Genomic DNA, 17521 nt, shown 5'->3' with positions numbered 1-17521 from the left:
AATACATGTTGAATAGAGATAAGAGTATTTGCTATTACAATTTTAATTCAGTACTAGGCATGCTTCCATAAACTGCTCAAGAATAAACGGTAAGTATTCTAAATCCAAAGAGGGAAAAAACAAAATTGCATTTTTGCAGACAATACTTTTATGTATGTGTAAAATGCAATGAAATTAATACAAAAGTAACTGGAGATAATGATAATAATGTGATAGTGTTCTGCAGAATTATAGGCTAGGCTAAAAATCCTCAAAAGTCAAGTAAGTTAGTATTTGCTACAGTCACGTAGCTGACAATATAGTGATGAAAGACATATGAGAAAACATTGTCCACGTCCAAAACTGAACTTCTGTCTAACTACCCTAGGCCTGCCCTCCCCGTACCTCTTATTCACTATGCTGACTAATGACATCATCTGCCTAGGTCATCCAAGCCTAAACCTTGGCGGTCATCTTAAGCACCACCTCCCCAGACCTTTACAACTGCTGACCCTCAGAACTAGTCAGTCATTAACCAGCTTCTGACATTATCTAAATTTCTCCCAGACCCATCCCAATTTCGTACCCAATTCTTCTGACTTAATTTAAGTCTATCATTTTTGTCAGAATTACTAGATGAATTCTTCAGTCATATGTATAGATATACACATGCTCCACAGGTTAAAAAAAAAAGTATGATATTTTTGGTCTTTTGGGTTTTGTTTTGGTAACTTTTTATCAATGAAAAATGAATAAGTATATTCGATAAATTAGACTATGATTTCTCAAACTCAGAACTGTTGACATTTGGGGCCAGATAATTCTTTGTTGCCAGAGTCTGTCCTGTGCATTGTAAGATACATAAAGGCATCCCTGGCCTCTTCCTACTAGATTCCAGTAGCACTACCTCAGTTGAGATAACCAAAAATGTGTCCCAGCATTGCCAGATGTCCCCTGCAGGCTAAACTCACCCTAGGGAAAGCCACTGGATTAGACAAAGAACCATTGAGTAGCACTAGTCATATGCTTTCTGTGCACCAACTGCTTTCTATGTATCATCTCATTTAATCCCCACAAGAACTCTGTGGGCAGATGCCATTCTTAAGCAAACCAAGACCTTAGTTAAGTAATGCATGCCGTGTAACTATACACCCACACCAGGGCTTGCAACCAGGTGGTTTGACTCCAGAACCTGGTTCCCTCAGGTTGGAACCATCTCCCCACTTACTAGTTGTGTGACCTTGGGCAAGTTAGGGAACTTGTGTCACCTCTGTCTCCCTCAGTGTCCTGTAAGATCCTGAGAATAGTGCCTACCTGGTAGAGTTGTTAGGTTTAAGCCAGTAGGCAAAGGATTTAGACCAGGACTGGCATGTGTTAGGAAGCACTTGCCATGACATGTCACTGAGAATGCAGAGGTAAAAATGACACCACACCTCCCAGTCTAGTTGGAGATGCAATCATGTAAACTCATAATTTCATGACTTCTTAAATAGAGCGTTTTTACACAGTACACATTACTTAAGTCTTGGTGTGCTCATGTGAGCTATTGTGAGGATTAAATGAGAGCACTTATTAAATTCATAGTTTGTTAAATAGAGCATTTTCTGCGAGCGCAGATGCGGGCTTGAACTTCTGGGCTGTGAGGATTGAGTTTACAGGAGAGGTCCATGTGAAACCTAAAGGGTGAGCAGGAGCTTTGGTAGCGAGGGAGTGAGGCTGGGAGGGGTGCAGGTGGAGGAATGAACGCAGCAGGATAGGAATTCCTGTAGAAATAGAGAGACTTCACATCATTTATTGCAGGATTGCCACTCCAAACAATACATTGGGACATTATTTCATATAAAATGGCTGGTTTTCTGAGAGTTTGAAACATTCCTGTTTCTACTTAGGAAGAAAATATTCCAGAGCTAAATAAAAATTATTTTTTGAAGTATATATAGAATGATATAGCAGATATAAAGAGAACTTTTACTGTAGGACTGAAGGCTACATAGACTATATAAACCCAGCCACATTCAGCAAAGTGAGAGAACTATTAATGGGGTCAAAGCAGTTCTAGCACATTAATTTGCATGAAATCATTCTTTGTGTCAGAATTCTTTTTAATATGACACTTGTGTATAAAATAACATTTTGACCACTCAAAAGGAATACATACTTTAAACAATCATTTAACCTTCTGCAAAATGATCCCCTTCCTAATTCCCGTATGTGATAATACCTTTTTGTTTTAGTTATTCCATTAATAGCTAATGACATTGCTGTAGAAGAGAATGTCTACCCAGTAAAATAGGTATAAGATATGTTAGTCTATTTCTGTATGCACAAATGAAAGTTATTTATTTACATAAAAGATACTCTTCCCACTTCCCGAGTTATTAATGTACAAAGAAATAGTCTTTTTCCCCCTTTACCATTGAATCATTGACAATGCCTAAGCTTCAATTAACAAATAAATTGTTAGAAACAATAGTGGATAAACTATTCTAACAAATAGTTTCTAACAAATAAGTTGTTAGAAACAGTAGTTTCCTACATTTTTATTTACTTGCTAAAATATTTGAATCACATATCATAATTTACATTTTAAAAGCATTCTTTAAAGTATATTTTGACATTCATTAATTGAAACAGCTTATTTGTAAGAATGTTTTTGTTAACATGAATGAAATTTGAGAGAAAAAGTGACAACTTAAAGGTAACTTTTATCATCCAAATATGAATAAATGAGAGAGGAAGTGGGATGGTAGTAAATCCAGAATGTTATAGGATAAATGAACTTAATCTGTGGAGAATCCTTTTGCTAGAAGCAGAAGAAGGGAGTTCTTAAACATTTTAAAACAAACTTTTGTTCTTATCACTTAGCTTGTACTTAATGCTTTAGGAGTCCTAGAGATTTTAGTTTGGTTTGGCTTTGCTTTACTGTGGTAGCATTTACCAGTTTCTTCAGTTCTGCCTAATCTTAGTTTGCATATAATATTGTCAGCTCTTACAAATATATGTAAATAGTTTTCTAAAATGAAAAAGAAATGGGCCGGTCACAGGAGGTGGGGACTTGGGATGGATGGTTTTAGCAGCATCTGAATGGAGTAGGCAGCTCTTGTATTCCTAATGTACTTTCACACACTGTAGCTTTAAAACAGAAGCAAGTTGCTGTGTTGTTGCCAACCAGATAGCAAAGTGGATAATATTCTTGGTTAACACCAGGGCAAGGTACTTTTTATACTGGGCAGTTTAGTTCTTTTATAAAATCCAGTTTGAAAGGTATATCAGCAAATTATCTTAAAAAAGAAAAAGAGTTATCAATTAATTGCCTTATGAATGTAATCAGAACCTCTTTCAATTATAAATCTTTAAGTAAAACATGGAAACAATAATGGAAAAAATAAAGAACTCTTCAGACAGATGTAATTGTATATGATCGTTTTATTGGCATTTTAAACTACCTTGTAGTTGTTAAAGTATTTTACATTCTGCTTTCTTTGTAGGGAAAGTTAAGCATAATTCTGATTTTTTTTTAATCTAAAAGTCCCATTTGGCACCCAAAAGTTCCATTTCATATGCATTACTCAGTTATTTACACATAATCCTTCAGATTGTGTGTGGAATTGTTCTCGAGCTGTGTGTTAGAGATAGGCTGCTGCGTGGGTGGGTCGAGCCTAGCTTCTGGATTCCTTTTTATACAGGAGGTGCAGAAGATCATGCCAGAGATAAACAACAGCATTGCGGAAATGAATCCGATGTAGATAGCTCCTCCAGGTTCATGTTTGTTGCTTTCTGGAACTGTCAGATCCAGAAAGTTTGCTATGATCTCCTTTGTGTACCACACTGTCGGGATTAAACTAGAGATTCCTGCAGACATGAAACAGACTCCTCCAGCAAAGGAAGCATGGCTCTTGGTTTCTCTGTCCCCTCCTAAGCGAGTACATTTCATTCCTACTGTGGAAGCGCAGATCCCCAAAGCAGACAGAACACACGCCAGGACCATGGTGGCTCTCGCAGCCTGCACGTGGATGGGGAGGGACAGAATGGAGTGTTTCAGGGCACAGCTGAACATCCCGGTGCTGTACCACGTACAGTCCATCCAGAGCCCGTGCAGCTGCACAATGGCTGTTATGATGTTGGAGCCCACATCCACATTCACCTTCCAGTTGGGCAGCAGAGTGGCTGTGAGTACTCCAGAGACCCCAGATAAGGCCAGGATGAAAGCAAGGAGCTGGAGTCCTGCTGAGGCCATGATGTTACTGTTAAGTCTGTCCTCTTAGAAAATCCTGATGCTTAACAATGATGGCTGTCAGAATTCTATCTATTTCTGTGCAGTAGAGAACCAAATAACGAAGCCTAAGGAAAGAAGGCAAAACCAGGATTGAGGGACAGAAAGTAAGTAAACAAAAGGCTTCCCTTTAGAGTAGGAGCCAAGAACACACCTGAGTACCCCCCTTCTCCAGCCCCCAAGCAGATGAGGATGCTGTAGTCCTGAGGAGAAAAGCTCCCACCAGGCCTTGAAGACTGGTCTGAGTGATATGCATGGGTGGTGTTGATACAGGGCATAAAGAAAGCAGTTGCCCACTTAATTCTTTTTAAAACTCAACATATACTGAAACTGTAGTGTGGATGTGTACCTTGTTAGGAGATTTAGACATTTGAATTCCAGCTATAGTATCTGATAAAGAATTTTAATAGCATTATAGGTTTTTCAAATGATTTTATTTTATTTATTTATTTTTTTTTTGAGACGGAGTCTCGCTCTGTCGCCCAGGCTGGAGTGCAGTGGCACGATCTCAGCTCACTGTAAGCTCCGCCTCCCAGGTTCACGCCATTCTCCTGCCTCAGCCTCCCGAGTAGCTGGGACTACAGGCACCCACCACCACGCCTGGCTAATTTTTTTTTTTTTTTTTGTATTTTTAGTAGAGACGGGGTTTCACTGTGTTAGCCAGGATGGTCTCGATCTCCTGACCCCGTGATCCACCCACCTCAGCCTCCCAAAGTGCTGGGATTACAGGCGTGAGCCACTGTGCCCGGCCCAAATGATTTTATTTTTAATGAAAATACTCAGTAGGTAATAAGGAAGAAAATAAATTCAGGCCACCTTTTAAAGATGGCTTATAAATACATTTTAGAAAAGTGTTTAAGGAGTGGCTTTCATAAACAGATCTTTATGACACACCCACAGTGCCAGGCACATAGCCCGAGTGAACCATTTGAGGAGGAAGGACAGTGGCGGAAAGAAGTCTAAGTCACCGGCATAGTTATCCCTAAGTTCTAGTTAATACCTGTTTGCAAAATCCTGACTGAGGTTAGTACTTGTTTTACTTCAGGTGCCTAGTACTCAAAACAATTAGATCGAGACCACGGTGAAACCCCGTCTCTACTAAAAATACAAAAAAAAAATTAGTCGGGCGTGGTGGTGGGCGCCTGTAGTCCCAGCTACTCGGAGAGGCTGAGGCAGGAGAATGGCGTGAACCCAGGAGGCGGAGCTTGCAGTGAGCCGAGATCGCGCCACTGCACTCCAGCCTGGGAGACAGAGCGAGACTCCGTCTCAAAAAAAAAAAAAAAAAAAAAAACAATTAAGCCACTGTTTTTTGTATGTAAGAACATGAGGTCCTTTCTAACTGGGACCAGAATCATTTCCTGGCCCAAGTGAAGCCAGCTGTTCTGAACAATTCAGAAGTAGTGATGGCAGATCTCAAAAATACATACCAGAAATGACCACATCATTAGTTGTATGTGAAAGGATACCAGAAATAAATTAACCCTTTATTTTCTTTGTTTATTTTTAAGAGGAAGGAAAACACTACACCTACTTTGTGGCTTGGCTGTGTTTTAAGAAACAAAAAGGCTTTCGATTCCATCTTTCTATACCTGTTCCCCCATCTAGCCCATCTGGCACTGCTTATTGCCTTATTTGAGAAAAATATAATGGTTTCTGAAATACTGCAGTACTGACTTTCTTTGTCATTCTGAATTAATTTTGAATGGTATGCTAAAGTGGCTCTATCGTGATTCATATGTATTTTACAAAAGGTGATACAGGCTCTTGAGTCAAAAACACCTGGGCCAGTTCTTAGCTTTATACCTATCTGTGCCTCAGTATCCTCTTCTGGAAAATGGGGAGAATTGGAATACTTCTTTCATAGGGTTAAATAAGTTAATACATTTTAAGGGCTTAGAACAATATTTAAGCCACAGAAAGTCCTCAGTAATTTAAAATTGACATCATTATTAGTATATTTATTTCTTGTGTATTGTGATAATTGATGTTTAAAATTATTTGGATCTTTTCCCTTTTTCTCTTCCTTCCTTGGGCTGATTTATTTTCATAGAATCTTGGAGCTGAAAGAAACCTCAGACAGACAATCTCAAGCATCTTTGTTTTTTCAGATCAGGATGTTCAGATAGGATATCACCCCATGCCATACAGTCTTTGGCAGCCAACCTGCAGTGTCCAGATCTCTCTCCACCCCTCCTACCTCACGGGATCATCCCGCATCCTTTCCCCTTTTACCACAACACTTCCTGCTGAAATTCTTTCTCCCCCTGTGTGTTTCCCATGGGAACCAGGGAAAACACTACATCTGGAGGCAAAAAGCACCATTAACTGTCTACTTCACCCACTCCCCTCCCCACCAGGGAAAAAAAGGACTGTAGAGGATGTTAATAGGGCACATGGCTCAGCTTCTGATGACTCAGCAAGGAGATTGACGCCTGGCTTTGGTTAAATATTTGAAATAGTACTAATCCATTGCCTATATTTAAAGTACAAACTTTGCATAGCTACAAACATTGATTCTCTAAGACGTTAGATCCTGGACTATCTGGATTGTGCTGTTCTGTTTTTGTTCATAATCTGAAAATGTAAATCTTACCATTTTAGAAAAGGATTTCCCTAGGATTTTAAGTTCTTAAGAGTCAGACTTATCTGTAAACATCAGTGTGCCTAGGATTCGCCTGCTATCATACAGTTTGTTTCTTTTCTGTTTTCCAGACTTAGACCAAAATAGAACAAAAGTTAAAGTTTCTGGAAAAAAAATCAAGCACATGTTTACAGTTTTATAATAGCTGTTTTCAAGTTTAGGTTTTAGCATTTCAGACTCCAGCCAGCTTGCTAAATTACTGCCTCTGGACCATTTTCAGCTTAGGGATTCTTCAAGTGTGGGGTTGCTGGAACATTTTCTAACAGCATCTACTTGCTCACTTTTCTCTCTCCCTCTCTCTTTCTTTCTGCTTTGACTGAATAACCTTCGTTGTCAACCTATGTTCAGCTTACCAATTATAATCCTTTTCTTCCCATTAACCGATACATTTTATAACTTTCAGCATATTTCAGACATGAAGACAGTTTGTTCATCATGATTAACAAGTACTGGCAGTGATCAATTACAGACAGCCAAAATCAGTGTAAACAATATGACGTTGCATTTAATTAGCATAGTGCTTGCTTACTGTTGAATATTGGATTCAGATGCTTTTTTTTTCTGCAAAGAGAACTTATGTAGAAAGAATTTGTTCTCCAAATGAAGGTCACTTTCTGCTCATACAAATATACTGGCATTTTAGCTGTATTGCAATTTACCCTCCAGCCACAAGCATAATACCGTTTGTGGCCCGTTCTCTCAAAATTTCTATCTTGTAGAGAATAAAGACACTTTGTTCCAGCAGCTGTGGTGGTGGTAGAGAAATACTGTGAAGGCAAGCAGAAGCAGAGGGGAGGGGTCGCATGTAAACACTTACATGGTCTACAGTGAAAATTCTCTCATGGTGCCAAAACACAGTGCACACAGAACAGAACCCAAGCACGTTCAGTTTATGAACTATTCGCCAACAGAAAGTCTATTGTAGATGTTACTAAAATGTAAAGTCAGCTTTCCAGACAAGATTTATTTATATCAAAAATAATATTTAAAAGCAGATTTACTACTTATAATTCAAACTAAATAATACCGAAAGACCTATTCTTAGATCTCTAAGCATTAAGACATGTTTTATTTACCATACCTTTTGTCAGTAGCCTTCACTGTCTTAACTCCTTCCGTCAGTTGTCTTCCAATTAACCTCAGTTAGTTATGGTGAAGAAAAACCATATACGTGAGGCTTATCTCAGAAATTCTGGATATGTTTATAAAGCTCCAATAAGTTAACTTGAAAAAAGCAAATAAAGGACAACGTAGAAATCTGAGAGGTAAAAACTGCTGATGGTGTTAGAAGATAAATACCAGGTTCTCCATCTCATTTTTTGAGATGTGGGAGAATTAAGAAAGGAGAGGCGGGGAAGGGAGGGAGTTGTTGTTACAACAGGATTTGTTGAAACCTGAAAGCTAAAAATGCTTTTGTGTCACTGTGTACAGAGGAGGAATTATTTGGGTGCTCACAAAAAGGCCTTCTTTTCTTTTAATATTATGTTTTAGTCACATAGTTATAATTTATTTTTGAAATTTTCTCTATGTTGAAAGATATAATGTATTATTTTATGTCCTCAGTTCAAGAATGTGGTCTGAAATATTTTTAACTATGTCGTGCTTTGCAAATGAGAGTTCAGACTCCCTTTTTTCCCTGGTATTCTTGACTTGTCTGGAACCTGAATTCATAAAATTGTTAACTTTCAAAATAATCATTCAGAAGAAAGATTTTTAACATATGTATTTTTTTCAATAAAAAAAAAAAAAACCCAGCAACAACTTTTGACTAGAATCTGATCACTAAACCTACAGGTATTTTTGTGTGTGTAGTGCCCTGAGTTTTCTTGTTATTGCTTACACTTAGATTTGTGGAGTATAACTATAGAGATTCAGGAAATGTTATGAATAAATTACCCAAAATGATGTGATGAGACACATCAGATAAGACTATGATCAGATACTGAGGTTGTAGCCCATGAATAATGGTACAGATGGATTTCACTGCCATCCTTTTGGGTTCTCATTTTTTTCTTCCTCAGTAAGTTTTATTCTACAAGCTATAAATGCATAGCCATTATACAGAAAGAAGATAATTTTATTATTGGATTTTTAAATTTAACAACTGTTAATAACCATGTTAGACTTTAATCATTTCTTTAAAAGTAGTAAATAAACAAACACGTTTCAGTTATCTGGATTTTTTGGTTTTGTTTGTTTTAATCCTAAGTTTGGCATTTAGCAAGATAAAGTTTTCCTCTTTTTTAAATCTAACATCCGTGGGTTTGCTTTTCAGCCATAGTATTGATTACATGTTAAGTCTTAACTCTCTAAGTCATTGTAAGCTTTATGTGTACTGACTTTGTTCTTTTATTTTATTTCATGAGAAATATAAACAATTCAGTGCATAAATAAATGCTGGAAGAAGTTGAGTTGAATTGCAGACACTAATAGTCACAGCAGTGTCATTAGTGCTGCATCAGAAGACACCTTACCAGGGCCCTCCAGCATCCTGGCTTGTTTTGCTGGTCGCCATGGTTGTTAGTGCAGACATAAGCTTTGTGAGGCTGACTGATGGCAGGTGGAGGGACCTGGCTGCTCCCCACTCTAACCTCTAGCATAAGGAAGCTTGCTGGAGGATAAATGGGTTAAGCATGCTTTAATGTACATTTCTATTCTCAAAACATTTTTATTATTTTTTTGCCTTGATGAAAACAATAATCCTGTAAAATATTAATTGCCTGCTTTAGAAGGAAAATCTTCTGAAATGGTAGCAGCTTTCATTAGCTATAGACCTTTAATTAAGGCAGAGTTTCTTATATAAAAAAGGAGCTAGGAAAGTAGAAGTGTAAATAGAAATATAGTTTATCAACATTACTATCTACTTCTGATGTGGACATTAAAGGGATATTAATCTTTTAAGTCCAGAGACTCTCCTAGCTAAGTCTTATGACCCCTCGGCTTAAATCTCTTGCCCGGCGCTCTCCCCTGAACTCCCAAGTTGTGTTTCTGTCTGCTGACTTGGCGTCACTGATGGATAGCTCAGACCTCTCGTGGCACAAAACTGAATTCCTGACCATCACCAAACTGTTCTCCCCCCGGTTTTCCCAGGTTCATTAATGGCAAATCCTTCCGTCCATTTGGCCAGCCTGAGATCTTAAAAGTCATCCCTGATTCCATACCCAACATCCCCTGAGTCAACAAGTTGTTTTGTTTCTGACTTCAGACTAGAACAAGAATCTTCCACCTCTGAGCCCCTCTTGTCTTTCCACTGTGGCACAAGACCTCTGAGGTAGAAGGTCAGCCCCACAGGGCAAGGACTTCTCTCTGTTTTGTTCATCACTGATTCTCCTGTGCCGGGAGCAGTGCCTGGCACATAGTAGGGATACAATAAATATTTCCTTAATGAATGAATTCAGAAACTGACTTTAAGTATATAATGTTAAACTATAAATTGCACTTGAATGATTAAAAATACAATTTTATTTCTAAACAGGGCTAGAATTGTAACTAATTTTGAAACTCTAGTTTGTCATCTTGCTAATAATAATATCTACCATTTATAACCTGCTTTCCATATGCCAGATACTGTTTAAGGTGCTATAATACTTAATTCTCAAGACAAACCTATGAGATAAGAAGAATTTTATAGATAAGAAAACTGGCCGGGCGTGGTGGCTCACACCTGTAATCCCAACACTTTGGGAGGCTGAGGCAGGCGGATCACCTGAGGTCAGGAATTCAAGAGCAGCCTGGCCAACATGGTGAAACCTTGTCTCTACTAAAAATACAAAAATTAGCCAGCCATGGTGGCACATGCCATTAGTCCCAGCTACTCAGGAGGCTGAGGCAGGAGAATCGCTTGAACCCAGCAGACGGAAGTTGCAGTGAGCCAAGATCGTGTCATAGCACTCCAGCCTGGGCAACAAAGCGAGACTCCGTCTCAAAAAAAAAGAAAAGAAACCTAAGCTACAGAGAAGTAACTTTTGACTAAGGCCATAAAATGAGTAAATTGCAGAAATGGTGTTGAGTCCCAAAACAGTGATTTTTGAAACCCTGACATACTACATAGCATTGCCCCACCTCTAATTAGAAAAGAGCATATTTGTAAGTCCTACCTCTCTGTGGTAGTTTATAAGCTATGGAAACAAATTAACCCAGAAATCTCTGTAGCTTTACATATCAGCATGTACTTCTCAGTCCTGCAAAGTCCACTATGGGTTGAGTGATTGCAGTCCATCTTTCTTCTTTAGAATGTTTTCATTTATCTTTAAGCAGAAATTACTTTAGCTTCCCTTAGTGTGTGGTGTTGCTTAGTGACGTTAATCTGGATGTTCCGGCAGGCTTTTATTGTCTTCCTGAAAGAATCAGTAATTTAACTGAGTATTTTGGAAATAACAATACCACACCTTTTTATAGAGCTTAACAGTTTATAAAGCATTGCACTGCATCTTCTCATCACTGGATCCCAGTAACAGGCTTATGAGAGAGACCGCTACCCTAATCAGAGAAGCCTAGGGATCAGGGTTGAGGGGAAACACTTTGGTGGCTGCCATTTTCTTCAAGAAAGAGTTTGAAGGCCACCACTAGAGGCAGTGTGAACCATCACAGTGTTTTTTTGTGGTGGAATTTGTGGCTTAAGAGCACTTGGCTATGGTGTGGAGGATTTAAAGAGATCAGAATTGGAGACAGATGGACTCTGGGAGGCTGTGGTAATGGGAGCGATTAAATGGAAGTAACTAGATGAGTAGAGATATTGCATACGAAACGGATTCAAGATAAAGGGTGTTCATAAATTCTGGAAATATAATTAAATATATATAATGTAGTCAAGGGCATCTTCAGTCTGTAAAAAGAACCCAAAATTTCCTGTCTACATTTTGAAAACAAATTTATAGAAGGGGCTTTGGGCTTGTATTGGTTTTACATGTTTCAGTGGACAAATTACAGAAAAATCTAACAGTAGGCTAAACTATAAGGACCCATTGCTTGAAAGTCAGTACTGTTCAAGGTTAGTTCTGCAATTTAAAACTCTTCTTAAGGATTCCAGCTCATTCTGTTTTTCTGTTCCTTCAAACTGAACTTTTCTTGGCTGTGTGAAAGTTGATTATACAAATTAGGTGATTCTTGCTTATCCAACTAAATCAGAGTCAAGGGGCCAGGAGGAAAAAGCACTCAGGGCACATAGCACTGTAGCACCTGCTCCAAAATTTACACTTTCTATAAGCCTAGCTGCGGAAATGGCCTGCTGTAACAACACCAAGACCAGTTTTACCTAGTAGCTGCTGGGACTACCTACTGTGACTCTAAGACTGGTTTTACCTGCTGTCGCCACTCACCAATCAGAGCTTGCCCACACCCAAAAGCTTCTCTAGTGCCAATGAGCTTTCTTTCAAAACAACACATAACAATTCTCTAATAAAACTCCCAACCTTCCCTTTGTTCTTTGGACATACTGAAGACCACCTGGTCTGTGTGTAGGCCCTGATATACAATTCTTGCTTCTCAAATAAAACATTGAATTTGGAGATTTGTCTCTATATTTTATTTTTACTTCAACAGCTATGAGATGGCTGCCTCAGCTGACCCTTTCATCAAGAAGCACCGTATTCTGCGGCCAGGTGTGGTGGCTCACGTCCATAATCCCAACACTTTGGGAGGCTAAGGCAGGTGGATCGCTTGAGGCCAGAAGTTTGAGACCAGCCTGGCCAACATGGTGAAACCCCGTCTCTATTAAAAATACAAAAATTGGCCAGGCGTGGTGCCACCCACCTGTAGTCCCAGCTACTCAGGAGGCTGAGACATGAGAATCGCTTCAACCCAAGAGGTGGAGGTTGCAGTGAGCCAAGATCACGCCACTGCACTCCAGCCTGGGCAACAGAGTGAGACTCTGTCTCAAAAAAAAAAAAAAAATGCAGCAAAGTATTCTAGAGTTCTCTTCCCCTCTCCCACCACCACTCCAGACTTTGTTTAATGTCTCATTTTCCAGAACTGGCTCATTTGGTCATTCTTAACTGTGAGCCAGACTGGGGAAGTTTGTGTCTGGCTTTTCATCCCCCTGGTGAGCTGTATCCAGCAGGGACTCAGGCTGGCTTTGGGGGTGTCACAGGGCTGTAGCTGTTCTTCTAGTGAATTTAATCTCCAGGATTTGAGTTGACTGTGTGATACTTTCCCAAGCAACTGGGATTGTTCCCCAAACCTGTGATTCTCACTTCTGCCCACATGAGGGCTTTGGAAAAGCCGCGAGAGGCTCAGGCCCAACCCAGTGGCTCTTATTTAATTTTCTGGGATGGAGCCCCATCCTCGTATTTTTCAAATGCTGTCCACTTAAGTCTAGTGAAAAGTTGGGGTTCTGAATTAAAAAAAAAAAAAAACCTTGTGATGGTTAATACTGAGTGTCAACTTGATTGGATTGAAGGATACAAAGTATTGATCCTGGGTGTATCTGTGAGGGTGTTGCCAAAGGAGATTAACATTTGAGTCTGTGAGCTGGGGAAGGCACACCCACCCTCAATCTGGGTGGGCACCATCTAATCAGCTGCCGGCTCAGCTAGAGTATAAGCGGGCAGAAAAATGTGAAAAGAGAGACTGGCTCAGCCTCCCAGCCCACATCTTTCTCCCGTGCTGGGTGCTTCCTGCCCTCAAACATCGGACTCCAAGTTCTTCAGTTTTGGAACTTGGACTGGCTCTCCTTGCTTCTCAGCCTGCAGATGGCCTATTGTGGGACCTTGTGATCGTGTGAGTTAATACTTAATAAACTCTTCTTTATATATATATATTTAATATTTATATATTTTATATATATTATATATTATAATTATATATAATTATATAAAAATATATAATTATATAAATATATTTAATATTTATATTTAATAAACTCATATATATATATTCCATTAGTTCTGTCCCTCTAGAGAACCCTAATACAAATGTTTTTTCTTCTTTGCTTTCCATTCAATCTTGAAAATAATGACAGTTCAGAGTAAGATAAAATAGTTACCTGTTCCAGCCCCACAAATTTAAAGTGATTTGACCTAATCCTAAAATAATGTTTTTCTTCTGTCCCAGCCTTAGGAAATTAACAGTATCAGCTATGAATATACGAATGTACTGACCAAGCATCTTCAGTGCGATGTCTAGTCCGTTTGACAATTATGGCTTATTATGAATTATTATATTTGTATGCATGTTTTATTTCTCAGTCTTTTAATAATATTACTAGCAGCATTTATCAAGTGCCTTCTGAGTTCGTTTAGATTGCGAGCCTCTCTGAGGTCCTGGCTTCACTCTGAGGGACGGGAGTTGCTCAGGACCTGCAGCGCTGGGGTCCAGACCCTGGCAGTTGCCAATGTGCTGCCACACCCATGGCCGGGCTGGGCAGCCTCAAAGCTGCCTCAGGCAACTCCTGCCACATCCACAAACCCAAGCGGGAACACAGCCCGGGACAGGAAACACAGGGCATCTCCAGATGCTGCTGCTTCACAGACACCAAGGGCATGGTTTGTGGAAAAGGCCTGGTTTTAGGAAGGTCTTTTCCCTCTGATCGTCCAGGAACTCCAGATTAAATATAACAGAAAATCTTTATACAACAATTATCAGTTCTTGTTTCATTTCTTGAGGATTACACGTGCATTTCCCTGAAATTGTTTAATTTCTTGGGACCAAGAGACACTGACTCATCTTGTTGTTATTACTAATAGGTGTAATTTACATACATACATATGTACATTTACATAATTTACACAGTAAAAAAACTCTTCATCCCCCTCACCACATTTCTTAGTCCTATTTCTCTTGTGATCTGAGTTCGCTGTCATTCTCTTGGCCTCAGTTCTTCCTACCACATCTGCTCTGAGAGGAAACACTATGTGACTGTTTAAAATCTGTTCTTTTTTTATGATCCCAAGAAGAAAGAGAAAAAAACAAAGATCTGTAGGAAGAAAAAAGGGTGAGGACAGAACTTCTGCAGAAATAAATATTGTTACAGTAACGCAAATTGTAAACTTTAGGATAGGTACTGACCGTGTAGTTGATCTTTATTGAACCAGTTGGTTTGAAATACTTAGAATGCTGTCAGCTTTAAGATTTTACAGTGCAAATTCTTTCCTTAAATTGGCTTTGGGACACAGATCACAGGTAGAGTGAACCAATTCCAGGAAATTTGATCTACATTCACATTTGTCAGTATTTTCTTTTTCTATGACATGCATAATTATCATATCACAGGCATCAGTGACTTGCTGCCTCTACCTGGGATTCTCCTTACCTGGGAAAGTTGTAACCTCGAGGCCTGTGATGTCCTAAAGTGGACTGTCATTAGCTTGGTGGAGGTACTTGAAGAGCAAGCAGACACTGGAGGGTGGGCAAGCCAAGCATCCAGAGGCACTCATCTCGCTCTGTTGTTTTACCCGACACTGAAGTGGCTCTCCCAAGCCCCTGTCCTCCTGGGTTCCATCTTGTGGTGCCTGTAGCCTGCAAGACGCCATATGCTTCCTGTTCCCAGCCACCCGGGTCTGCCCATGATCATCCCACTTTGAACTTTGAATCCTTCTTATATGTTGTTCTTTAAAGTCTTATGGATTTATTCCCTGTGGTCTTTTTTTTTTTTTCCACTAGCCCTTCTGTTGTCTTAAGTTATGGCTGTGTCTTGGCTAATTACATAGTAACTTCCTCATCATTTGTCATCTCCACTATCTTGTCCTCCAATGGTCTTGAACACCGTGAGAGTGTTGAATGAAGACCCTTTCATAGACAGTGGCCAGCATTGTTTCTGTGTCTGTGCATGTGGTCGTGACTTAGCTTTTGGGCATATGATAATCATCAGGAACTGAGTTGTACATTCTTCAGTGTCCTCCGTATATCATGTTGATTACAGTTCTCAGTTGTAATATCTAATATCTAAGATTTAAGGTGTAATATCTCCTTAGCCCAGGTCCCTTGTGAGTTCCAAGTGCTGCTCTGAGCTGATAACCAGTCACGTCCTAGACACCCCGGCCAGGAAACTAGGACATCTGCCTCAGGCCTGTTATGGCCAAGGCTGCCAACACTGAGAAACAGTCTTAGCTTGTTACAGCGTTGAAGTATAGGGTTAGAAAGGCAAATATTTAAATTCATTTTAAATCCTTTCATTTGACATTTTGGTAGGTCATTTTGATATACTGATAGACTGAGTTTGGAAAAGAGCTGGCAGCATTAAACTAGAATATTTTAAGTACTTCTAATGCCTTTGTACTGATTTCTTTTTTGTAATCAAACTCATTAATAGACTTAAAACTCAAGGAAGAAAAAATAATAGTTGTAATTTTAAATAAGCATTCAATTATAAGTAAAAAGCATTTTTGTATTCGTTACCATAGTTACCAAGCGGCTTTCCTATAGTTCTAGAAAAAATGGGCTCCATCATTCAGAGTAATTCTGAAAGGTGCCTTTGGGGGAAAGGGAGAGGAAGGGGTCGTACAGGAGAGGTCCTCGCCGTCCCAGAATCAGGAGACATAACTGGAAGAGCTTTGTTGACACTGAGTTTTACAGAATCTCCAATAGTAACTGCTGCATTTCTGAGGGGAATTCTCTTTTAGCTGTGACATAATGTAAGCCAACTTAACAGGGTATTGGAATTGTATTCAAACTTTGGAAGTCGACGCTATAGTTTACATGGAGTACTGCTATATTTGTTCAGGGTTTTAACATTTTATTTAAATCAAGCAAAAGTTAGACACTTCCTGTATTTGCAAATACCAACTATATCTCAAAGGAATGAAATCAGGCAAATAAAGATGAGGCCAAAATTTAAAATCTAAGGAAGCTGGAAGTGGCAGTTTCTGTACTGGAAGAGAGTGCATCTATCTCTGTATTTGTGCTTTTGGTCTTAATAGTTTTTAAGCCTTATGTAGAGTTTTGATAATATTTCATGGCTTTAGGCCTAGGCAGGGATTCGATTTGATCTCAGATTTTGCTAAGAGTATTTTTTCTGGAGACTAGCAGGCTGCTAGTAAGAATTGATAGAATTGGCTCTGTGTCACTGGGAGAACTGGAGTTGAAAGGTTACAGGAGATGAGTCCTGGAGAATGGGAGGCAGGGACGAGGGTGCCAGGAAGCTCAGGGGATGAAAGGGGAATGGAGAGTCCAGTGAGAGAAGGCTGGCGAGGTGTAGAGAGTGGTCAGACACGTGCCTGACAGTTGGGACCACTTCTCTGTACAAATCACGAGGAGGCAAGGTAGGCAGGATAGTTCAGAGTTTGTGGGAAGGAACCTGACATCTGAAGTCAGTGGAGTGTGTCTTGGGCTGCTGCCTGCACTCCACCATTCATAGATCAGGTCTTCTTTTTCTGCCCTGAGCTGAAACCACCTTTCTTCTCTCCCTATAGCAGTACATCCACCCCACCTAAACCCTGCATCCACTCCACAGCCCCTCGTCTTCTTCAGTCCCTCTTTCCCTGATGACCACAGACCTCTCCAAGCTGCACACTGTTCCATGGTGCGTTTTGTTAAGGTCTAAGGGAAGTCCTGTAGGAAGAGGTAGTTGTTACTAAACTTGAGGAAACAGATAAAACAACATATAGCACACAATTCAAAAAACTTACTAAAATTTATTAAGAGCATTTGACATCTTAGTTAAGTCACTGTTCATAACTACTGTTCCACCATAG

At 39.5% G+C, this 17521-nt stretch overlaps 2 protein-coding genes across 10 annotated transcripts in view; one reads left to right on the top strand and one right to left on the bottom strand.

Annotated features, from left to right (window-relative positions):
- The window catches only part of TFB1M (transcription factor B1, mitochondrial), a 63590-nt gene that overhangs the window by 37384 nt on the left and 8685 nt on the right, over positions 1-17521 (top strand). The gene's annotated exons all lie outside the window — the stretch shown is intronic.
- Positions 3391-8189, bottom strand: CLDN20 (claudin 20). Its single transcript, XM_030809881.1, has 2 exons — positions 7975-8189; positions 3391-4320 (listed from the first exon to the last, which is right to left on the bottom strand). The coding sequence occupies exon 2, from the start codon at positions 4214-4216 to the stop codon at positions 3557-3559; it is 660 nt and encodes a 219-aa protein (XP_030665741.1). The 5' UTR covers positions 4217-4320; positions 7975-8189; the 3' UTR covers positions 3391-3556.

Source organism: Nomascus leucogenys, chromosome 3, assembly GCF_006542625.1.
Source record: "Nomascus leucogenys isolate Asia chromosome 3, Asia_NLE_v1, whole genome shotgun sequence".
NCBI classification, from domain to species: Eukaryota; Metazoa; Chordata; class Mammalia; order Primates; family Hylobatidae; genus Nomascus; species Nomascus leucogenys.
Note: the sequence above shows the minus strand (reverse complement) of the source record. Positions and strands in the feature narration are given on the sequence as shown.